At 41.0% G+C, this 25,761-nt stretch overlaps 1 protein-coding gene across 1 annotated transcript in view; it reads right to left on the bottom strand.

Annotated features, from left to right (window-relative positions):
- The window catches only part of bbs9 (Bardet-Biedl syndrome 9), a gene marked incomplete at both ends in the record, with an annotated part of 251,222 nt that overhangs the window by 183,743 nt on the left and 41,718 nt on the right, over positions 1-25,761 (bottom strand). The window contains one exon of the mRNA XM_083990340.1: positions 3,937-4,041. Coding sequence (XP_083846466.1) covers positions 3,937-4,041 — 105 coding nt within the window. The remainder of the gene's footprint in view (positions 1-3,936; positions 4,042-25,761) is intronic.

The raw sequence follows: 25,761 nt of genomic DNA, 5'->3' as shown, positions 1-25,761 counted from the left end.
CAGGTTTAGGTAGTTATTCATTATTTAAGGAGAGGGGGTGGGAGTCTATAAGTTTTACTTCTTCTCACTCCTTTTCGAATATGAATTTCTATATCTCATGTTTAAATGTTTTGTCTTATTGTCGTTTTTAATAATATATTCTAAATAAACATTTCAATCAATCTATTAAGTCTTAGTCTTTTGAATTTTGCTGTACAGTATTTTTGTGAAGTTGCCCTTTAATCTGACATGTTCTTGTTGTTTCCGTCCTGTTGTTGCTGTTTATATTTCGTCTTCTACACAACAAAAACATGACACACAATCAAGCAGTAAAATTGTTGTGAATAACTTTGTGCCACTGTTTTTATAACTTCTATACAAATAAAGTTTATTTTCATTATCGTTATTATTACAACAAATTCTTTTATTCCCGACTAGAAAAATTCTGCCAAAACATGAGAGACGTCCGGTCTAGCATGTGTTTTATTTCTTGCACGGGTAAAATTAGATTAAACAAACAGTTTAATAAATATCTGAGAAGCTGAAGTTTGTTACTGTTCATACTGGCAGCGTTAATGTTTATCAGAAATCTATGTTTGTATTAAACCTGGGCTAAAAGATTATTCAAACATCCACTTTAAATTAGATTTGTATTGTATTTCATTAGCTGTATTAGAGAATTTTTACTTCTTTAATTTCATTTTCTGCAGCTTTTGCACAAAAATCGTTATAGAGTTGCTGCAGAAACAGCATAAAGTTTGTTAGCTCTTATGTTCCCAGTCACTTTAATATTAGATGTGCATTAATATTTTTTAAAAGGGAATAAAGAGAAATGTGTTGTGTCGTTGTGTTGGAGCTGGCTGATGTTTATCGTATATTCTCTGCGTCTGCGTCGACTCTTGACTTCTTCAGGTCCACACCTTATAAAACACGTTTCCCGTGTTTCCCCGGCATACCGCCGCTTCCTGCCTCTTTTTTCTTTCTTTTCAGACTGAAATACCTCCCTTCCTCTTTCTTTCTCCACCCAGGCTTCTGTACATTTTTCTCTTGTTTCTATAACTCACCTCCTTATACCTCCTCCTCCTTTAACTCCTGCTTTTTCCATCCAACCACCACCACTCCTCCTCCTCCTCCTCCTCCTCCTTTTCTCCTTCTTCTTCCAACTAATAACAAACCTCCTCTAATCCTAACAGCTCTCCTCCAAAACATATCGCCCACCTCACCGCCCCTCTCTGCTGCTTGGCTTCCAAGGCTCATTGAAATACTCCAGACTCCTTATTTTCAGCTATTTATAGCATCACAATAAAGCTTAACAAAAAAGAAACACTTCCCAATATTTCCAGACATTTCACATTAAATGTGCTTCTGGGGAGGGGAAACTGTTCCACCAACACGGCCCTGCCAAGGCAAATGTAATCCAAGGGAAACAATAGCATGAAAACATCCATTTTTTTTCTAAACGAGCGCTGAAATCAGTTTTTTTCTCTTTTTTTTTAAATATATAAAAAGGAGGTCTGTGACATTTGAAATAAAGAGTGGTTTTGTTGGTTTGCGAGGGGAAAGTAATATCTTCCAGAAATATTGCAGGGCTGGGAAACAGATGCCTGGAGGGAGCCGGGGGATGAACTGGGTTAGTTTGGAAAGCGCCCAGATGTCTTTACGTCAAGTCAGCGGCGCTCCGTTAGCAGCTGCTGCTCTGCTCCGCTCCGGATTAGAGCGGATGAGATGCTCGTAACGTCGCTTCACTCTGCTGCTAATGTAATGCTGTTACAGAAATCCCTGTGTTTGGATACAAGACTAGTGGTTTTATACTCTAAACATTTATTATAGAGACGTTGTTATGCTGTCAGTGCATGATGTCGTATAGCAGCAAATTAAATGTGTTGCACTGATTTAATTCTTCACTTTTATGTGCAGATGAAACAGCGGTTACTCAGGTTACATCCTGACTCATATAAAATGTGAACTAATGTGAAAATACGTCATTATCAGCTCGTTAAACAGCTCATCCTTGAGTCTTGAGTTTGAAAAAGTTGCCTTGAGAGAGGAGTTCTGGAGGTATTGTGTTTTATGTGAGTTATTACTCATTATTACACTGCTCTATTGAATGCTGCTCTCTGATTGGTCCAGCGCTGCGTTCTGCGGTCTGTTATTTCTGTATAACGGACCGTCGTCATGTATAACAGACCGTTGCTAGGGACGCTGCTCTGATCAGCGCAGCACAGAAAAGAGAAACTATGTAGGATATTTACCTTGTGTTTCATTTTTACCGTCATTAAACAGCGTCGGACTAATAGTGATGTTAGATAAATGACTTGTAACCTGTTACAAGGAGAGTGGAGGCTCCTTCCACATCGCTGCTGGAAACCAGACCTGCATCAGAGCCTCTGACCCGGTGTCACAGCTCCTCTCGTCTCAGTGCAGCTGGCACCGCGGCTCCGCGACACAAACGCACCCCGTAGTTTGAAGTTAATCTCTTGTTTATGACAGATACGACTACACACAATACACATCTTAACCAGTCTATGATCTTAACACGTGTATGGTAATCTATCGATCCACTGATTGATTATCAAAGGCTTCAAATGCGGAGGAGGCTCGGCAAAAACAGCGGAAGTGACCGGTCTTGCAGATTCGCTAAATTATGCAATTTTAAATCAATGAAAGTCGTATGTTGATCAGAATTATGTTTCAAATTAATTATTTCACTCGTAAACCGTGTAATAAGCGGGATAATGTATAGTTGGTCGGTTGTTATGGAGAAATAAACCCCTTCATGTTGAATGAAACCCCTCCGCTTCGCGTCGGGGTTCCATACAACCTGTCGGGGTTTATTTCTCCATAACAACCTCCGAACTATACATTATCCCTTACTTATTCCACTGAAGCTTAGGCTAGAATAATTAAATAACAGGATTTATAGTTTGGTCTAAAAACAGTTTAAATGAATGTCAAAGTGCAGAGTGAATATGAGATGTTAAACAAGTCATGGTAATTTGATAGAACATACAGCACAACTTGATCCCCATATGGGTCGTTATAACCTATAAATAATGACAACTCTCTCATTAATTTGTCTCTTTGTTTTAGTGCAAAGAAGTTCAGGTACTGTAAAATATTAAGATGTTTACATTTCATGAACTATCCTTTCCCAAAACATTATGAACAACCTGAAATTTCTCAATTAAAATACTGTATGTGCAATTTCAAATTCATCCTGCGAGCCGTATGTTTGACACGCCTGGAATAAGAGATTATTTTATTTTGAAGAACAGGACGTTATGTTGAGTTATCTCCTTGTAAACTGCAGCATATTGATCAGTTAACAATCGGTTATGAAAGACACAAGCTGTCGGTGAAGTCGTTGACCTCTGACCACCAAAATCTCGTCAGTTCATCTTGGAGTCCAAGTGAAAGTTTGTGCAAAATTCAAAGAAGCTCAATCAAACTGTTGCACGACGACCTGGAGACCTGAGGACGATATACAGTATCGACCCCTATAGACATGTCGTCTGAAAATATAAAATATCACAGAGCCGTCTCTGTTTCCACGGTTTCCTCCTGTGATCGTGAAACTCCAGAAAAAAAAGAAAATAACTATGAGTTATATTTAATGTCAACACCGGTTTGGACAAACTAAGCGAAACATAAAACTGTCATGATTGATGATGAGAGGAGGACGCGTTTCCTCTGTCAGAGCTCTGAAGGTGGAACGACGAGACGGAGCAGAAATAAAACTACAGTAAGTCTGAAGTCGGCGTGATGGCAAACAGAGTGAAGGATGAAATGAGGAGAGACAGAGATGAATCCTGGAGGTTAGGACATGAAGAAGGAGAAGAAGAATACAAGGAAAGGAAGGAGAAAAGCCAGTCGAGTTCTGATTGGACGTCGACTTTCACACACTCGTGAACCAGCAGTGTGAAACGTGTGGTGTGTGTGTGTGTAGCAGCGTGGTACCTGTGGGTGAGCTGTAGGACACGGTGATGTCTCCAGTCAGGTCGGCGGGCGGATAGTGGCCGTTGAGGAACGCTGCAAACTCCACGACGACGGAGGAGCCCAATCCTGAAGAGACAGAGAGAGAGAAGAGACACAAGTCAATAAGATATGAGTCTGTAGTTGCGTTTCCATCAGCTGTTTAGATGCGCATCGAGATGTATCGCATCGGAACATTATGATGGAAACGCCGTGATTCGAATTAAAATCCCCTGATTCGCACAAACTGAAATACGCTCGCTATGGCCGGGTTTTGGTTGATTCGAATGGGATGAAAACAGCTGTATGCGAATTACAGTAAGTGTGACATAGCCACTTTCACCCCATCTGCTCCCACGTTGCAGTTCACTCACAAGATAACATCAGGGTTTCACTAGGCTACATGTAATTAATTGTGCAAAATAAAAGCCCCCACACACCTTCATAATGATGTTACTGCACAGTTCTTCATAGTTCCTCCTTGCGTTATGACGGTAATAAACATATGCGCTAAATCGCGCTAATGTGTTCAAATCAGACCGGGGGGGGGGGGTGCAAAGTCCGTAGATGGAAACACACATGATTTGAATTTCTTTTAATGCGCATTTCCCAGTAATTCGAATCACTTTGGATGGAAACATGGCTTGTGTTGAAACTTCAAAATATCTTTATTGGAGCCGACAAGGAGACGCTGAGGTTTAAATGTTGAATATCTGCTCAGGTTTACACTTTTTAAAACTTCAAATTTCATAATCTGTTCTCATTGAAAAAACACATTGATATTACTCATTATAAAAGGTAAAACGTTTAGTTTCTTTGATCTCATCGTTGAACGCTGCTGAAAACATAAAAAATAAAAATAAAAAAAACACAATAACATTACAGCTGAAGCTTAAAATAGATCTGAAAACTTTTTCTTGGACTGAAGCTGAAGTTGAATGTTTCTGAATGAAAGGCCATGTTGTTCCTGTTTTATCCCTTTGTGCTTTAAACTTGGTTTATTACATTGATTCTTATTTTAATTCGGAATTTATATCTATCTAATATTACGACGGAGTATTAGGGCCACATTGACAAATAAAAAAGAATTTAAAGTCGTAAATTTGCGACTTTATTCTTGTAATGTTATGACTTTTTTCTCGTAGGAAATGTACGACTTTATTCTGGAAGTCTGTGTTTTGTTTTCTTTTGTTTTTCTCAATGTGGCCCTAATACTCCTATACTCACTTTGTGTTTTTATTTTATTCATATATTTGGTTAATAAAGAATTTCTGACCTTGATTATCTTTTTTTTTTTAATCAATAACCAGTCTCAGGCACAGCTCTGAAATGTTCTGTATAAATAAAGTTAATTACTATAATTATGGAAAGTGTAGGATTCCCCGGTTTAGTGAGTTTGACTCAGACATGTTGTTTTATTTCCTCTTGTGAGTCACAGTGGAAGTGAACGTGAACTAAACACTAAATCACTGCAGTTTTCCCCCTTTGACTCATTATAAAACGTTGTTAAGTGAAGTTTTTTGAGCTGCAGAAAAGACGCCGAACGACGACGGACGAGGAAACACAGCAGCTGTGACGAAACACACACACACAGTAACATACACACACACACACACACACAGTTGAAGAGTCAGCGTTTTGATTGGAGGTGTGGACAGGACAGGATGCAGCAAACCCAATACTAACCAGACGCCTTCATGTACACACACACACACAATGATTATGCTAAACTTCTCCAGGCGAGGTGAGGACAGAGGATTAACAACATAAACCAGAACTTTAACTCCACACACACACACACACACACACACACTGAAACACAAAATAGTGAAATTATATGTAGCATGGGAGAGGGGCGATGACTTGTAGCTTCCCTTCAAATACCCCAAGACTAACAGAGAGAGAGAGAGGGATCAAATACAGACAGAGAGGAAAGGATATATTACAGCTAATGGCTTCATGCTCACACACACACACTCTCACACACACTCACACACACACACACACACACACACAGGGCGCTGTGGTGGTGTAATGGGGCGTGATGTTCCTGAGCTCGACCTGTTACAGGTGACTGAGCCCCAAGTATGTGTGTGTTTTATGTGTGTGTGTGTGTGTGAGAGAGAGAGGGAAAACATGTGAATTTATAAATCATTAGAATCATTAAAGGGATAGTTCAACATTTTTGGCAAATTGGCCCATTGCCGTATGCGCTATACAGTCATAGCAGTAGGTTTGTTACCTTTAATTGTCGGTGCAAGCTGTTTTTAGAACGGCGGAGCAGAGCCGTGAGCTGCTCAGAGCTACGCTATGGAGGGTCATTATGGGATTTCTTGGTTTCCCTCATTAAAACTCATCAAATACACAATCCAACAACTCCAAAACGCTCTGGTGGACAAGTTGTGACCTGCACATTCACCACGCTATGAGATAATAACACAACGTTACCAGACAGAGTTGTTTTAGAGGGAAATGCAGAGACTGCTTGATGAAAAACTGTCCCTGAAGGCAACGTGCATCAGCGGTTTTGCATGAATTTCCCTCTAAAACAACTCTGTGTGGTAACGTTGTGTTATTATCTCATAGCGTGGTGAATGTGCAGGTCACAACTTGTCCACCAGAGCGTTTTGGAGTTGTTGGATTGTGTATTTGATGAGTTTTAATGAGGGAAACCAAGAAATCCCATAATGACCCTCCGTAGCGTAGCTCTGAGCAGCTCACGGCTCTGCTCCGCCGTTCTAAAAACAGCTTGCACCGACAATTAAAGGTAACAAACCTACTGCTATGACTGTAGGGATTATGGCAATGGGCCAATTTGCCAAAATGTTGAACTATCCCTTTAAGATAGACAGAAGAGTCATCCTCTCGAGCTGAGGATAGACAGAGGAGGAGGAGGAGGAGGAGGAGGGAAAGAGAGACGACGACCCCCCGACAGACAGAGGAGAAGATAAACGATAAAAAGCAGAGAGACTTTCTCTTCTCTCTGACAGTTTCACCTCCCTCCTCCCTTCTTCTCTTTCCTCCCCCTCCTCCCCTCCCTCTCTCCATCTCTTATCTCCTCATCTTTAGCTCTTCTCTTTCCCTCCACAAACCAACAGACCCTGTAGAGTCACTCACTTCCTTCACCTGCTGTCTTTTTCTATTATATAAAGAAAATAAAACTGAATATTGAACCTTGAACCTTTGAGGCGTCGCTGCTTTAATTTCTGTTTAAGAAACAAGCAACAGTAACAAATAAAACACATTATTATATATTATATATTAACTTCAACCACTTCTATCTGTTGACGTGTTCATTTGAAGCTTCAGAGGAAGCAGCAGATCCTCTGACATGAGGAGCAAAGGTTAAAGGTCAAACACTAGAATTAAGTAGAAATGACAGGATGTTAGTTTATAGTATTACATATCTACATCATACAGGTAATAAAAAACTCAAATATCTAAGATGTAGCTCTTAATTTTAAAAGACAAGCATCAAAAACAAATTCATGAGCTATAAAAACATGAAATGAAACCTTTTTTTTAACTAAAATATACAAAATGACTTCAATTTTGACAGAAGTTTAGTAGCCACCGCTTAATTAATAATTATTGCTCTTACTCATTTCTAAAAGCTGCATGTTAATTGTCTTTTTTGTTAATTGTTAAATTTATACAAATGTGTTTTTCCAACTGACAGCTCTGAATCTCTGTAGATGAGATTTTCTCTTTCAGTGTCTTTTTTGAGGATTTAAATAAATATTATTCATGACAATGACGTTCAAAAGGAAACTGTAATCATTTACAACAATGATATTCTTCTGATATTTATAATAAAGTTGAAGTAAAAAATGAAGATTAGTCCTTGAACTTCAACTCAGCTATAAGTGTATTATAATCAATAAACAATATTAAATTAAAGTATCACATATATTTTTTAATTCTAAACACCTGGTTTTACCTGGATATACTATAATGTATAATATTTGAGTTGATATTGAGCTAATGCAATTATAACAATAGAAAGGGGCAGGTACTATAAGTTTTTCTTCATCCTGCTCCTTTTCATTTATGGTGACTATATATGGTAACTGTCATTTTGTTGTATGTCATTGCTATATGTTAGGCCTATACTGTCTCTATTCTTCTTTTCCTTTCCTTTTTGTGTCACTGTTGTCATATGTGCTTTTATTGTCTATATTTTAATGTTATACTCCCCCTCTCCCTTGCCCCTTAGGAGGTTTAACCAGGCCATTGCCCTACAAGAATGTATTCTTAGCAAGCCTTGCCTGGTTAAATAAAGGTTTACTGCTACTATGTGTACTATGTGTATGTGTTTGTCTATACAGTATGTTTGGAACCTGTAAGCTGTACTGGAAGCAAATTCCACCAGCCTGGCTGTGTGATCATTAAAATAATAATTCATTCATTCATTATGTAAATATGTGCAACCATGTGAAGTATGTAAACCATGAATGGAATAAATCAAAATGAAATGAAATCTGCAATAATCAATTATCAGTTCATTAAATGTATCGTCAGGCTCTACTTAACACTTTCTATTCTTCTTATCTGTGTCTTTTCTCTGTTTCCATCTCCCTCTCATTCCCACTTTCCTTTCATTTCACCTCCTCTCCTCCTCCTCCCTCCTCCCTCCATCTCGGTGCTGTCTGTCAGCAGAAGGCTTTTAACCTCTGAGCCCCGGAGGTCAAACTGGTCAGACTGGTTAAAGTGCTTTAAGTGTTCCCAGGCCCATTAAGACCAACAAACAACACCAAAGAAGACACAGAGTAATCCCTCTCCCCTTCTCCCCTTCTCTCTTTCTCTATCCATCTCTGTCTCTTTTCTCTCTCTCTCTGGCTTGTCATCATGTGTTGGGGCACATCTGGACAGGTCAGCTCCGTTCAGACTGGTCCCACTGTTCTCCAGCCACATTAACCCATTAACACCAGCGCCAAGCAAAACAAACTCCACAAAGGAGCCTGAAATCCCCCCACTTTATACTTTATACTGCTGCCTCCACCTCCTTTTTCCCCCTCCTCTCTCTCCCTCTCATTCTCCACTTCTCTTCTCTTCATCCTCCTCTCCTCCACCACGCTCGTTGTGTTTTTATAACTTTCTGCCACCTTCAGTTTTCGTTGCGTTGCCTCTCTGCTGCTGCACCTTATTTATCCCCTGGTTCCTCCCTCCGTTTCCTCCGTCCACTACACCGTTTTCTCCTGGTATTTCCCTCTTTTTCTTTCTCTCTTTCATCCACTTTGCCGCCGTGAATTCCCCCGCTATTACTATTTATACACTCAGGTTTGAGAGCGTGCACGTGCAGGCTGCTTCATTCAGTGAAGTGTTGTTGTCTTCTGCAGACACATACAGTAGATGCACTATTTCAAGACAACATGTGAATGCAAACATAATTGAATCTTTTTTTTTTCTTTTGGCTTGTTGTAACAGTATAGAAATAAAATCTGAACGTAATATTGATGTATAAACTACGGTGGCCCCTGAAGGTCAAAGCACAACTGCAGAAAAACTTCATACGAGCTGCAAAATTCAGGAAAAATCTTCATGATACACTGATAAAAGTGATGAACCAGGCCAATAGTTGTTGTCCGATGCTCAATTGTGACTTCTGAAGTTAAAAACATTAAGGAACAAATGTCTCTGAGCAGGTTCATCATGCATTGTTTGCTTTTTAAGTTATATTTCGCCTCATTTCTGAGACTGAGGGAAGGTCAGAGAGATGATGGTGCAAAGGGTGTGGCTGGATAAGTGCACTTATGTTGTGTTATAGGACTGAATTTTATGTTTTTGTGTGCGTTTTTATCTTGCGCTGCAGTGTTGAGCTCTGAGCAGGTACAGTAGAGGACAGAAGGTTTTTACAGCTTTTGCCGAGCAGAGCTGCAGAATCTGCTGCTGCTTCTCTGTCCTTCACTTTTTACCTCACTTACTTTGTATTCTCACTTATTTTTGCACATTTTTTCTTAAACAGAAGGAAACAGTTTTAAAAAATAGTTGATAAAAGCACAAATGTAACGATTAACTATGGTATTGCAATACTTGAAATAAAAATTAAGATGACCTGTTAAAGCTTCGTTTTCACTGCAGTGCAAAGACTGACACATGCAACATGCTGTTTTTCTGTTTGACATTAAATTGCATTTAATTTTTACTTGTACAAGTTTAAAGGGAAAGTTCACCCAAAATTGAAATTTCACTCATTATCTACTCCCCCTCATGTCGACTAAGGGCTGGGAGAAGTTTCAGAGTCCTCCGTGGCTTCTCTGAGTTACAGGGGGTCTCGGCGTAGCAGTGCATGTCCATATAACGGTTGCAAATGGATACCAACTGTCTTCGTAACAAAAAGACACACCAAAAAACATCCAAATACCTCCATGCTGCTCGTATGTAATGTCCGTCTTGTATTGAAGCCCCGAAAGCCCCTGGTTTGTCAAATTTGGATGAACCAGGAAGAGGAACTTCAAGAAGCTTCCGCTACAATCAAGCTTGAAATATAGACTTATTTAATTTTTTTTGGGACAATTTTGCATTTCAGGGCTTCAATACAAGACGGACATTACATACGAGCAGCATGGAGGTATTTGGATGTTTTTTGGTGTGTCTTTTTGTTACGAAGACAGTTGGTATCCATTTGCAACCGTTATATGGACATGCACTGCTACGCCGAGACCCCCTGTAACTCAGAGAAGCCACGGAGGACTCTGAAACTTCTCCCAGCCCTTAGTCCACATGAGGGTGAGTAGATAATGATAATGAAATTTCAATTTTGGGTGAACTATCCCTTTAAATGGCAGCGTGTGCGTCGAGCGGAGTGGAGCTGGTGTTGCGGTGCAGAGCTGCAGCTTCCCCTCAGGGCTCAGGTTCTACAAACTGACAGCTCAGGTTAAAGCCACTACTGACTGTTTGGAGGAGGTCACAGGTCAAGAAGGGTGGAGATGTGGATCTATACCTCACAAGGAGAAAGGGGCATGTGTGTTCTTGTGTGTGTGTGTGTGTGTGTGTGTGTGTGTGTGTGTGTGTGTGTGTGTGTGTGTGTGTGTGTGTGTGTTCTTGTATGTGAGAGTGTGTCCTTTCTTTGCCATGTGCAAATAATATAAAAAAGCAAAACATGGAGAGGAGGAAAAACAAAAGTGGAGGGTAAAAAATTTGTCCGGACACATTCCTGCTCTGCCACTGCTTCACCTGTGTGTGTGTGTGTGTGTGTGTGTGTGTGTGTGTGTGTGTGTGTGTGTGTGTGTGTGTGTGTGTGTGTGTGTGTGTGTGTGTGTGTGTGTGTGTGTGTGTGTGTGTGTGTAACAAGGGAATCTGAGGTGACCGTCTCTGGCGGTGTGTTAAACGCCGACCTTTAACCCTCTGCGGGTCAGGATCAGGTCGGATCGCCGTGTAGGGTCTCGTCTTTAAACAACAACACCACCGACAACAACGACTTTGGAGATAAAAGAGGTCGAGTTTTTACTTTCACAACTCGTCTGAAGTGAAGTGTTTTGTTTTCCACATGATGATGGTTTGGCTACACCATCTTTCAAAAAGACTAGTTCACAAAATCTATTTGGTCGGAAATGGAAAAAAAATAATAAAATAAAACAGAGTTTGCGTTGGCACTGCCGATGAAAAACGGTTCATGTCGTGGTGAAATGATTCGTGCAACAATTAACTGCCCGTACAACTCATTTAAATACACACTGACACCAACTATATTACTGTATGTGCACGTAGAGGAGCTACATTACGTTAAGCATGAAGGTCGGCAGCAGTTTGTAGAACAGGACGACAGACTGGAAACCAGATGATGAACTATGGATACAGTACGTGATGTGTGCATGGATGGATGGATGGATGGATGGATGGATGGATGGATGGATGGATGGATGGATGGAAGGAGAGGAAGAGGGAGATTTAAAGAGAGAGGAAAAGAGGGAATGTAAAGAAGGAAAGAGAAAGAAGGAAGGAAAAAGACAGAGAGAGGATAGATAGAAGAGAGAGAAAGAAAGAAAGAAAGAAAGAAAGAAAGAAAGAAAGAAAGAAAGAAAGAAAGAAAGAAAGAAAGAAAGAAAGAAAGAAAGAAAGAAAGAGACAGAGAGGGGGGGATAGATAGATAGATAGATAGATAGATAGATAGATAGATAGATAGATAGATAGATAGATAGATAGATAGATAGATAGATAGATAGATAGATAGATAGATAGAAAAAGACAGACAGAGGGGGGAAAGAAAGAAAGAGACAGATAGATAGATAGATAGATAGATAGATAGATAGATAGATAGATAGATAGATAGATAGATAGATAGATAGATAGATAGATAGATAGATAGATAGATAGATAGATAGATAGATAGATAGATAGATAGATAGATAGATAGATAGAAAAAGACAGACAGAGGGGGGAAAGAAAGAAAGAGACAGATAGATAGATAGATAGATAGATAGATAGATAGATAGATAGATAGATAGATAGATAGATAGATAGATAGATAGATAGATAGATAGATAGATAGATAGATAGATAGATAGATAGATAGATAGATAGAAAAAGACAGACAGAGGGGGAAGGAAAGGAAAAAAGAGAGAGGGTTAGAAAGAAAGAAAGAAAGAAAGAAAGAAAGAAAGAAAGAAAGAAAGAAAGAAAGAAAGAAAGAAAGAAAGAAAGAAAGAAAGAAAGAAAGAGGAGGAGGAGGGAAATGAAGACATCGGGGCGCAGCGTGACGAATGAAGGAGAGGAAGCAGAGAGAGAGGAAAAAGGTGGACGGCGGAGGAAAAGAGAAAAGAGGGGAGAGTCGAGAGAGGGAGGGAGAGGAGGGGAGAAAAGAGAGAGAGAGAGAGAGAGAGAACAAAGGAGGCAGTGTGTGGTGGACGGGGGATTGAGTCGCCATCTGAGACGAATAAAAACTGGAATAACAATAAAAGTCAGGAGGCGCTACCTCCCCTCCTCTTCCTCCCCCTTTCTCCCCCCTCCTCCTCTTCCTCCTCCTCTTCCTCCCCCCTCCATCACACACACACACACACACACACACACACACACACACACACACACACACACACACACACACACACACACACTCTACATCACTTTCATTATTGTCTTTGTTGCATTTAGTGCCACTCGTTACACGTCACTGCTTTGGAAACACTGGTATAAGTGTCTTTTAATAATATCTATCTATCTATCTATCTATCTATCTATCTATCTATCTATCTATCTATCTATCTATCTATCTATCTATCTATCTATCTATCTATCTATCTTTGTTTTATGTAAAATGCTTCGTGACAAATCCCTGCAGAGAAATTTAGAAATGAGCTTTTACACCGTTTGTCTGTGTGTGTGACAGTGGAGGTGTGGAAGCAGCAGCAGCAGCAGCTCTGTTGTTGCTAACGCGGTTGCTACAGTATAGTGTTTGTGTTAAATTGCAGCCAGGTTTTCTGGGTACGACACCTGCAGCATGCGGCTCCTCTGGTCTCTGCTACTTGTTCCTTAATCCTGCTTCTGCTCCTCGTCTTTTTTTCTTTCTCCCGTATTGTTTATGTTACGTATGAAGAAGTGCAGGATGAAATGAGTCATTAGAGTAGATGACATCACAGGATGATGTGAAACGGTAGAAAAGGAGAAACAGAAGCTCGGGGTTCACACGCAGCATGAGAGAAACATTATATAAAAAAAGAAAAACATGATTTGTACGTTTATTTGATTTTATTGTGATTTTTATTCTGGATAATGAAAGTTTTTTTTATTATTAACGATGATCCAAAAATACTGTCTGCAGCTATGGTTTCTATTTTAAAACACTAACAACCTGCGTCCAGATGTTTTAGTGTTTTAGTTGTTTCATGATCAATGTTACTAATAGTGGAGGCAGGTCAAATGTTCTTTTAATGTGTTTTTATTTATTTTTTAAATGTGTATTTATGTTTATTTCAACATTTAAATCACTTTTAAAGACCTATACTTCTCGCTGGCTTTCAGATCAAGTTGAGACAGACACCTTGACTTTTATCTTGTTATTAGTATGGTTTTTATTTGTATATTACATTATTTTAGAGATTGTTTTTATCGTCTTAACTGTATTATGTTGGTCATTTATGTTGTTTTCTTGCTGGCATTTGATTATATTTATGTTGTGTAGCACTTTGGGCAACTGAGGTTGTTTTACTGTAAATGTGATATACTATAAATGAAATTTGAATTTGAGTTGAGATTTGAGAAAACTGTGGTTTTGTGTTTGCATGTATTCAGGTGAAAACTTAAAAAAATCTTTGGTGTCAGGTACTGTGAGATCCTATATAGACAGATACAAAACTTTTATTTTATTTTTGTAAAATGCTTTGACAAAAACACATTTCTGTTAATGCCAATAAAGCTAATTGAATTGAATTGAATTGAATTGAATTGAATTGAATTGAAGTGAAGTGAATTGAAGTGAATACAGTCGACACTGGAAGGTGCATTTGTTTAAAAGAGTTTGTGTGGATGAAGATTTTTGTGAAAATGATCAATGTTATCATTGAAACCGGAGGAGGAAAATGTTTTTAGAAGTTTTTATAAACACCTGGCTGCGTGTGAACACGGTCTACGACGTCATCGTTTCCATCCCGACTTCAACGCACCTCTGACGTTTTTAAATAAAAGCAGAGTCGATGATGGGAGGAGGAGGAAACGCAGCAAAAGAGGTTTTTAGACGTCATAATAACATCCCTTTGATATGTTTTTATTTATTCTAAGAGATATTCGTCACTTAACAGCACCTGTAGTTATTCCTTTATGTGTTTACGTCTCTAAAACTAGAACAACCTAACCACCTTGTGTTTTCTGCCTCGGCCTCTCAGGCTTCGTACGAGGACAGAGGAGGTCAGAGTTAAATCAAATAAAGTTTTATCGGTGAAGACGATCCCGCTGAATAAAACCTTTAAGTGTCGTAAACTTCAGGTCTTATTAAACCAGATGTAATCCACATCTTCCACCACCATCCACCATCATCCATCTTCCATCGGTGCTTTGTAACTTCTCTAGTTCTGGCAGCGCAGGACGTTTCTGCAGCAGCAGCAGCAGTGGAAAAGTGGTGGAAGTCATTTGTTATTGTGTTGTAGTTTTAACTGCTTCATATCACTGTGTGTAGTATAGTATACTGTAGCAGGGTTTAGACCACGCAGCTCCACTCCTCCTCCTCCTCTTCCTTTTCCTCCTCCTCCTCTTCCTCTTCCCTCTACTCTTCCTCCTCCTCCTCCTCCTCTTCCTCCTCCTCTCCTCCTCCTCCTCCTCCACCTCCTCCTCCCTTTGCTTCTTCTTCTCCTCTCCCTCCTCTCCTCCTTCTCTTCCTCCTCCTCCCTTTGCTTCTTCTTCTCTTCTTCCTCCTTCTCTTCCTCGTCCTCCTCCTCCCTCTCCTCTTCCTCCTCTCCTCTTCCTTTTCCTCCTCCTCTCTCTCTTCTTTTCTACTCGTCCTCGTCATCATCATCCCTCTCCTCTTCCTCCTCCCTTTGCTTCTCCTTCTCCTCTCCCTCCTCTCCTCCTCCTCTTCCCACTCCTCTTCCCCTCCTCCCTCTCCTCCTCCTCCTCCTCTTCCCTCTACTCTTACTCCTCCTCCCTTTGCTTCTTCTCCTCCTCTCTCTCCTCCTCCTCCTTCTTTTCCTTTTCCTCTTCCTCCCCCCTCCTCCTCTCTCCTCCTTCTCTTCCTTTTCCTCCTCTTCTTCCCTCCTTCTCCTCCTCCCTCCTCCTCCTCATCTTCCCTCTCCTCTTACTCTTCCTCACTTTGCTTCTTCTCCTCCTCTCCCTCCTCTCCTCCTTTTCCTCCTCCCTCCTCCTCCTCTCCTCCTTCTCTTCCTTTTCCTCATCTTCTTCCCTCCTCCTCCTCCTCCTCCTCCTCCTCCTGCTCTCCATCACCAGAGTCTGTCCGCTTCGACCGTGTGACTCAGTTCGTTAATTAAAAACCAACGTTAATTTTCTTCTTTTCATCATTTTTCCTGTGACGACGACGACGACGACGAAGCGTTAAAACACTTTTGGTCTGAGGCCAGATGACGGAGCGGAGCTGAGCCGGGCCGTTCTGGGCCAGAGCAGGACAGAGAGGGGTCAGAGAGGAGGGAGGAGGGAGAGGAGGAGGAGGAGGAGAAAGAAAGAAAGTGTGTGTGTGTGTGTGTGTGTGTGTGTGTGTGTGTGTGTGTGTGTGTGTGTGTAGCTCTCATGTTTCGCAGCAGAGAGCCGTTGATTGACTGGTGAAAGCAGCGCCAGATTTCTGTGTGTAGGAAGACAAAAGAATCTGACGTAAACACACACGCACACACACACACACACACACACACACACACACACACACACACACACACACACACACACACACACACACACACACACACACACACACACACACACACACACACACACACACACACACACACACACACACACACACACACACACGTCTTTCTGAGCTTGTGAGGACAGGTTAGTGACATAACACATTCCCTCACCTCCGACTCTTTAAACCTTAAAGAGAGTAGAAGTTAAGTTTATTCTCATCTCCCTGCTTCTTTCCTGTGCTCTTTAATTTATATCTACAAGAATTTAATTATTCTTCTGATGATCATATGCTTTTTTCTCGCTTTTATCATCTGCTTTTACTGCAAACTAATGTGTTTCTGTGTTGCGTGGGCGCTCCATCTCTAAAGGTGCGTTCACACCGGACCTTTTTATTTTTGTCTACATTTATTTTTGTTTACATATTAAAGGGACAACAAGGAGTTTCTCCGTCGGCAAAACGAAAAATTCCGCGACAATAAAAGAGTCTCACGTTAATGTGGATGAATCTACGTTACCACTTGTTAATGGGCCCATTTTCGATAAATATATCGTTTTGTCTCTACCGTTATTTTGTTATTATTAGTGGTGGTGGAAATGCTGGTCGAGCCGACCAGCGTTTCTTTACTTTCGGTTTCGCGGCGAGTCATGAGAATAACGCCGCCGAATCTCCGTTTATGGTGGGAACTACGACGGTATGTGATCGTCTTCCAACCTCTGACTTTAATTCTTGATGAATGAAAACATGAGTCTGTCTTGCGCCGGTCAAAGAATTTCACGGTGCGGAGGCTCATAAATGTAGTGAGAAAACACTTCGCTTTTCCAAAACTCCTCATTGTCCCTTTAAGTCAATGCAAACGAGCGACTGAGCGTTTAATCGCTCAGGCGACAAATCGCTGGGGCGCCGAGCGACACAGCGACAGAGAGATTTTTTCGCTCTGTCGTCCGGCAGAGCAAAGCCGGCTTGACGTTGTTGTACGGCGCTTGTGGGACTTCCACAACTGGTAAACAGCGGCAGCAGCTACAATGTCGGCCGCGCTGGACCGATACAAACGGGAAGAAAAGAGCGACTCGGAGCGAGGTCAAATTCACTGGAATCGCTTGAATGACGTCGTCAGAGCGACCTGTTGAATTGTTCCAAAGTGACGAGCGACTGCAGCTGAGTGACAGAGTGATTCTTTTGGAGCGACACGAGCGACAGCGACAAAAATAAAAGGTCCGGTGTGAACGCACCTTTATGGTTTTATGGCATTTGTGACTTTGTAAACTTGTGTTTTCAAAGGTGCTACATGAATAAAGGTATTATTATTATTATCATAATATTAAACCTGTAAGTCGTTAAACTGCTGCTGCTGTTGCTGCTGCTGCTGTGTGAACAACAGGTCAGTTTCTCCTCTGATGCTTTTTTTGGTTCAAACCAGAAACAGACGTTTTAACGCTGGTTTTAACAGAAACGGTCATTTCACCTGGCAGAGAGACCGACTCCATCACTTCCTCTGTTATTGTGTGTTATGGTTCGACTTTATGTGCTAGAAGAAAAATAAGAAGCTCTCAGATGCTAAACTTTAGCAAATATATAAAGTTCATATACTCATAACGGGGTTGTGAGTAGTTATCATCAACATCTACAGTAGACCTGAGGTAATTTCATGACTCTGAGTTATGATGTCAAACCTAAATTTAACTTTGAAGCTGAGACGACGACCGACACAATGACACACACACACGGAGCTACTTCACTTTGAGTGTGTGTCTATATTTAAACAGTACGCTGCTGACATGTACATGTGTTTATGCTTATGTGTCCATGGATATGGATGTGTAAGTATTTATATAAGCTGTGTGTGTGTGTGTGTGTGTGTGTGTGTGTGTGTGTGTGTGTCTGCTCTGAGTGAGAGAAGCTTCTGAATCTGACCCGTTTGACCGCCACCTAAACTCGTGTAAACAAAGCGCCTCTTTAGTGGTGCGAATGTGACGGTGCAGTGAGTCACCGAAGCCTCTGATCCTCCACATAAACACTCGACTGCTGAGAGCCGCGGCCAAGAAAGAAAAAAAACTTTAAAAAAAACTAAAAAACCCAGTTTTTTGTTTTTTTATGAATGAATTTCCTTTGGTTTACATTGGAGTTTCTGTCGGTGTGTTTTTCATTGTCTGTTCAAACATTAACGCGACCGCTGCCCATGGAAAACCACTTCCCTAATTAAGGTGTTTTAATCCCCAAAGTGGGAATTAAACCTAAGAAACGAGTGGTTGATGACGTCGTCCACGTACAGTGTGTTACTGTTACAGTATGTTAATCAGCTGTAAGACAAACTGACACCTTGAAACACACTGTGACCTGTTCAACACCACAGCAGAAACCAGTCAGCGGTGCACCACAATTTCCAGCTTTCCAGGATTTCCGACTGTTTTTTTTTTTTTTTTTTTCTTTGCTTATAAAGTTATAAAGCAGGGATGTTGTGGTTGCCCTTGGAAACCCGGGAGGTTTACCCCAATTACAGAAAACAGGTTCCTCGTGGTCATTTTGTTGCTTACATTACAGTAGGTGCATGTAAACACAGTGAAAAAAAACGATCTACGCCTTCATGGAAAGTGAAGATTCAATCTGTATAATGTTAAAGGGGCACTACGCAGGATTTTTACCTTAAATCTGCTACATTTGTGACTTAATTAAAACAGCTTCATGAACCATATTTCCATCCACTTGTCGGTCAAATTATCTCAAAATTGATAAAAAATATGAATGCGAATAATGCCGGCTCAAGTGCGTTGCCATCTACGACCTTTAAGCAGAATAAAAAGCTGCGCGTAATGACGTCATGTGCTGTTTTGCGATCATATTGGTGTATCGAATCGTTTTCCACCGAGTCATACTTGCGCTATTATATTATTATATAAAGTTAAAGGCAGATTTATCCGGCAGAGAACTGTTTCCATCAGCATTTGTCGCATTAACTTTGTATCGATGAAGAGAGAATCTGATGAGATCGACCGTATTAACTTTTTTTATCGATATTCATGACATTTAATCAGATTTTACTGTTTCCATAAGGAATTTTTAATTCATTATTGCTTAACGCGAATGACTTGTAACTAGTTCCAGGGAGAATGGAGCGTCTCTTGGCTGAAAACCAACCTTGTAAGATCAGAGCCTCCGACCCAGTGTCCCAGTTCTCGTCTCTGCAGCACCGCCACACAAACGTAACGCGCTCCGTAACCCGTAATCTACTTGTTTATGACAGATAAGACTACACAGATATACACATGGTAACATGGTAGATGATAAATAACGTTGGGTTGATTTGAAAACAAATGCACATGGAGGAGAGGAGGGTTAGCAGCACAGAGGAGGAGAGTTCCCCTTTAAAATCTATGGAGTTGGATAAAACAAAGCCAAAAAATGTAAAAAAATAAAGTTTAAAATGTGCCGTTTAATGAAATGTATAAGTTGCATAAAAATACAGGAAGCTGCCGTGAACTTACAGGAAACACGGTGTCTATGTGTGTGTGTGTGTGTGTGTGTGTGTGTGTGTGTGTGTGTGTGTGTGTGTGTGTGTGTGTGTGTGTGTGTGTGTGTGTGTGTGTTGCGGTGTGCCTGCATGCATCGTGTTTGCATTAGCAGTGGTGGAGGTCACGTACGTTATATATATAGCAGATAAAAATGCAGTGTGGTAAAAGGCATTACGCTTGTGCATGGACGCATCATGAATCACCGAGAGGAGAGCAGTGGTCAGTTTGATTCAGGGGCTCGGGGTAAACGGATGGCGCTGCGCTCGCCTGAGAAACCGGCCTCACACATCTTGAAATCATAAATTCACAATCCATAGTGGTACAGTACTTCTCAAAAAAAAAAAAAAAAAAAACATAGCGAGCGCTCGTGTGTGATGGATGACGGCTGCAGTTTTTTTTTTTTTTTTGGGGGGGGGGGTGGTTTTGTTTGGAGGAAAAGAAATGACATTTTTCTGGCGCGTGTCCAAATCCTGAGACCGTGAACGGTTTTGAAAACAACTACAGACGCGTTCACTTCAGATCTGACCTGGTGATAAATAACCTACAACCTAATGTACGTACATACGGTCGAGTCATGTCTCAGCTGCAAGTTAGGAAACTAAATTAATTGCTCTGATGCAGCTATGAGAGATTAGGTTTGGGCTGATAATTGATAATATTGAATATCTCAACAAACATTATTTAATATTGTATACATGCAATAGTGTGCCCTTTATTTCATATTGCATGCCATGTTTGCTTGTTTTTTTTGTTTTATTGTGTTTTTTGTGTTTTGTCTAAACCCCACTGTGATGGGCAGATGCAATTCTTTTAATGTTTTAAATATAGTGACGATAAAGGCATCTTATATTATTTTATCTTATATGGTACTGTAATATTTCCCAAAATAGCAACAGTATTTTATTATTTTTACTTTGTTCTATTCTGGGCTAAACTAAACTAAAACTGTGCTTTCTTTCCTGGAACAAGCCTCATCTCTTCGACTTTGCCAAAGTTTTGTCTTTGTGTTTTCTTCCTTCAAAGAAAACATTTTCTAGTTTGTTTTTTTTACTCATAAATTTGTGATTTTATAATGTTGGAGAACATCCAGGTGTTTTTCTTGTAAATTTCCAACTTTAAACTTAAAAACTTTGACTTTTTAAACTCAGAAATTCACTACATTTCTCTTCCCACTTATGATTCCTGATTCAATTATTATAGATTAGGGGTTGGACTGATATTTGATAATATTGAATATGCAACATTTCCAAAATAGAACAGAATTTTATTATTTATCTTGTTCTATTCAGGGTTAAAATAATCTTCCTTTCTTTTCAACAAGGTTCGCCAAAGTTTTGTCATGTTTCCTTTATGGATAGATAGTTTTTTTACTCATAAATTTGTGACTTCATAATGTCGGAGAATATCCAAGTGTTTTGTTTTTTGCATTTTTTTTTGTCTTTATTTGATCAGAGAGACAGGGAAGCAGAGAGCGCGGCTCGGTCGGGAGTTGAACTGGCGATCAGCGTGCATATGCCAACATGGGAGGTGCTTCCTAACTATAGTCGACCACTTGATCCAACTGTTTTTCTTGTAAATTTCCAACTTTGAACTATAAAACTTTGACTTTTAGACTCAGAAGTTCACCCTGCTTATACAGTCTTAAACCTAATAATATGTAGATATAAAACACCACAGTAGTTTAAAACATTAAAAAGAAAATTAAAAAAAGCGAAATAACCTCATAAATCTTGACATTTGTGTTTGTCTGCGTGGAGATGATAAATCTCCCAGCTGCCCCGGTGGAGTCCCAGTCACATCCGTCACAACTTGGAGCAGTTTATTCTCACTTGGCTGCATTTGTTTTTTCCTCTTTCGGGGTGTTGTTGGATTTGTCAATGATCCATTCAGAGGAGTTCATTATCGTCGGTTTGCTTGTCAAACACACACGGGCGGACTGATGATGATCCGTGATTGATGATGGAACACACACACGTCCCAAACACACACACGCACACAGTTTGCCCATCGATGAAACGTGGAATTATTTCTAAAACAAAGACGGGGATTGTCATCGTTTTCACACCGACGTACGTAAACTTTAAAAAAAGAAACAGTGGTTCAACATCTGGACTCTGGAAGCTGGACTTGCTTTTACCGCAGCAGCAGCTTTTAAAGGAGCCAAACAGAGAATATATGTTTCAATAATCATCTAAACAGTGAGATCACGGAGGAACAAAGAGCGAACACAGAGAGAGAGAACAGGCTGCAGGTGCTGATCCAGACTCAGTGCAGTGAAGGCACCGAGGTTCACACAGACAGACGGCAGCGTGGGGGGGGGGGGGGGGGGGGGGGGGGGGGGGGGGGGGGGGGTTACTGTACCATGGTGCTGTAAGCTGCTTATGATAGAACTGGTCTGTTTTACACACTCTGTACATTTACATCTGCACACAGGAGAGGGTGAGGGAAGCAGAGGAGGAGGAGGAGGAGGGAGAGGAAGGTGTGAAGGAGGAGGAGGAGGAGGAGGAGGAGGAGGAGGAGGAGGAGGAAGAGGAAGGGGAAGAGAAAGAGGAGGAGGAGGAGGAGGAGGAGAAGGAGGAAGAGGAAAAGAAGGAGGAGGAAAAGGAGGAAGAGAAGGAGAGGGGGAAGAGGAGGGAAGAGGAAGAGGAGGAGGAAGAGAAGGAGAAGGAGAGGGGGAAGAGGAGGGAAGATTAAGAGAAGTAGGAGATTTTTTTTGATTTTTGATTTTTACAACCACACTTTATTTACCAAACACAGGACATTATCAGCTGTTCCTTCTACCCAACTACAGACTTATCTATGTATTTAAAACCCACACCTCACCATAAAGAAGTAGGAGAAGAAGGAGGAAGAGAAAAGGAAGAGAAGAAAGGAGGAGGAGAAGGAGAAAGAGGAGGGAAGAAGAAGAGAAAGGAGGAGAAGGAGGAGAAGGAGGGAAGAGAAGGAGGAGAGGAGGAAGACGAGAAAGAGAAGGAGGAGAAGGAGAAGGAGGAAGAGGAGGAGAAGGAGGAAGAGAAAGAGGAGGGAAGAGGAAGAGAAGGAGGAGGAGGAGAGAAGAGGAAGAAGAGGAGGGTGTGAAGGACGAGGAGAAGGAGAAGAAGGAGGAAGAGGAAGAGAAGGAGGAGGAGGAGGAGGAGGAGGAGGAGGAGGAGGAGGAGAAGGAGATAGAGGAGGAGGGATGGGAGGAAGAGGAGGAGGAAGAGGAGGAAGAGCAAGAGAAAGAGGAGGAGGAGGAGGAGGAGGAAGAGGAGGAAGAGGAGGGAAGAGGAAGAGAAGGAGGAGGAGAAGACGAGAAGAAGGAGGAGGAGGAAGAGGAAAAGAAGGAGGAGGGAAGAGGAGGAGGAGGAAGAGGAGGGATGAGGAAGAGAGGAGGGTGTGAGGGACGATGAGGAGGAGGAGAAGGAGGAAGAGAAAGAGCAGAAGGAGGAGGAGAGGAGGAAGACGAGAAAGAGAAGGAGGAGGAGGAGGAGGAGGAGGAGGGAAGAGGAAGAGAAGGAGGAGGAGGAGGAGGAGGAGGGAAGAGGAAGAGAAGGAGGAGGAGGAGGAGGAGGAGGGAAGAGGAAGAGAAGGAGGAAGAGGAGGAGGAGTGGGTGAGTCAGATCAAAGGTAGCGGCGTCTGGTCGGACTGACCGACTCCCTCTCTCTCTCCGACAGCCAGACAGACGACAGAGACTGATAAGAGCTGAGCAAATAGCATCCACACTCACACACCCACTCTGTCCAACGCCTGTGTGTGTGTGTGTGTGTGTGTGTGTGTGTGTGTGTGTGTGTGTGTGTGTGTGTGTGTGTGCAGAATGCAGAGGAGGAGAGAGAGGAGAAGAAAGGCTGTGTGTTGCGTACATGGGTGTGAGTCTGTGTGATGGAGAGAGAGAGAAAGAGAGAGAAAGGCTGGAAAAACAAAAGTGATTGTTGACACCAGATGATGAAGGATCTTCCAGCTGCTCAGACGCTCAGAATAAACTTCAAGATTCATCCTTCAATTCTTCAAAGTGTGTCGGGGTTTTTCTTCACAACAAAAAAAACTCCTAAAACTATTATTTTTTTCTTTTGGCTTCATGTCTTTTTTCTTCTTCTGTTATAATTATGAGTCATTATTTAAAGAGTTAATCACCAAAATAAATCATGTTCAACCTTTTTCCAATATTAGGTAGCCTACAGACTGAAAAGCTTTCATTTTTTCCCATGAAACTTTTATTTCTTCTGCTGAGTTAAAGTCAGCTGCTCTGCAGAAAGGTCACTGGATAATAGTCATGTTTTTGCTAGTTTTATAAGTTTAGAGCGTGATTTCCCTTTAATTTTCACACTTATCATTCATAAAAGTTTAATTTAATGAACTTAACTTTGCACAAAATCCTAAGTAAAGATGGATTTCACTCCTCCAACACATCGGGAGCTGTTCACATCAAAACTCACTTTTTCAAACCAGCTTTTAATGTGTTATTATGTGTCCAGCACTGGTTTAAATGCTGTTTTAAAAGTTCACTTATTGTATCCAAACTTTGTTCACGCAACAAAGGTAGTATGTTTGTTCTTTGTTCTTATGTAAAGTGACTTTGAGCATCTGTAAAGCACTTAACCAAATAAAATATATTATTATTATTAATATAAAAACCAGCGTCACATTGTCCAAGGAAACGCCCCTTTCGTTCGGACTGAGCAGCAAAACAAACCTCAGTCTCAACGTGGTGAAGGACAGAGGTGAACACATGTAGCATCAAAACAAATTGAGGTCAGAAGGACTCGACGATGATCCGTAGCAGCTCCTCAAAACCATCTGGTCCACGGAAAAACATGTTTCCAGAAATCAATGAATCATTTCAAAATGAATTCAATCAGCCATTAGATTTAAACAGAAACTAAAACCACTGGTCTCTGCCTCCTCCTTCAGTATCTACATGTATTTACAGTCACATTGTTTACGTTGTGTGTTTTAATCAATCCTGTAACACATACAGTGTGACCGCGGTACCGGCAGAGTGACAAGACAGGCTCATTGTTAAAGGAGAATTCCGGCCATTTTTGACCCCTAAATCGTTGTCCTGATGGTCACCCAGTGTTGGTTGGAGCAGAAAACGTGAGTAAAATTGATGCAGTCAAACCGGAGTTACACCATGGCTACACGGCGCTAGCGATAGCCACAACGCTAACACATGGGGGCAATTCTTTCAACCACAACAAACACTCAGAAAACAATCAAATATCTATGGTACATGACTGGAATCCTTAGAGACACCACTGAACTCATATAGTATACAGTATACTGCCCTACAAAAATTTGATTTTGACATTTTTGGGACTTTAAAGGTCTGCTACATCATGTGGATAAATATCTTGACTCAACGTTATCTTATTTGGGATATATTTGCGGGTGGTTTTCACAGTAACTCCCAAAAACTGCAGTGAAACAACAAGAGAACACCGTAACTAGAGTTACCCCTTTCTTCCTGTGTATACAATGTTTAACACGCCCTACTGTACAACAGGCTACTACCATTTTAGAACCAATGAGAGTTACCCCTTTCTTGCGTTGTATGGCCAGCTTAGATTTTGCCTCAATGCACAAACAGACAGAGGTAACTCTGATTTAAGGGTAAAATGTTAAGTTTGAGTTCAATATTTTTACACGGCTAGACTACTACTCGCAAAAGCAAGGATTTGACCAATTTTCAGAATCCTAAGTTCAATACAGTTGACTGGACAACAAAAATACTTTAAAACAACACTAAGGAACTTTTCAACCTTCAAATAATATTTTCAGAACTTTTGTGATGGTAGGCTACATCGACTTACAACAGGTTGAATGACACCTCTGTCATGGCCTGAGGGGGTCTGTATCATTATGGTCTGTATCTCCTTCACTGGCACTAAGCAGCTTTGAGGAGCATGGTGGGACTCCGGCTCTCACTTAAGTTTCACTTTCACTTTTGCGAGTCACGACGAGGAGGGAGCAGCAATGTGGCACGTTCCCGTCGGATTGTGTTTGTGTGTTTACTGTGAAATGATCCGCTGGTAACAGAA

The sequence above is a fragment of the Trachurus trachurus genome (assembly GCF_905171665.1).
Source record: "Trachurus trachurus genome assembly, chromosome: 16".
Lineage (NCBI taxonomy): Eukaryota > Metazoa > Chordata > Actinopteri > Carangiformes > Carangidae > Trachurus > Trachurus trachurus.
This window is presented reverse-complemented; position numbering and strand designations above follow the sequence as displayed.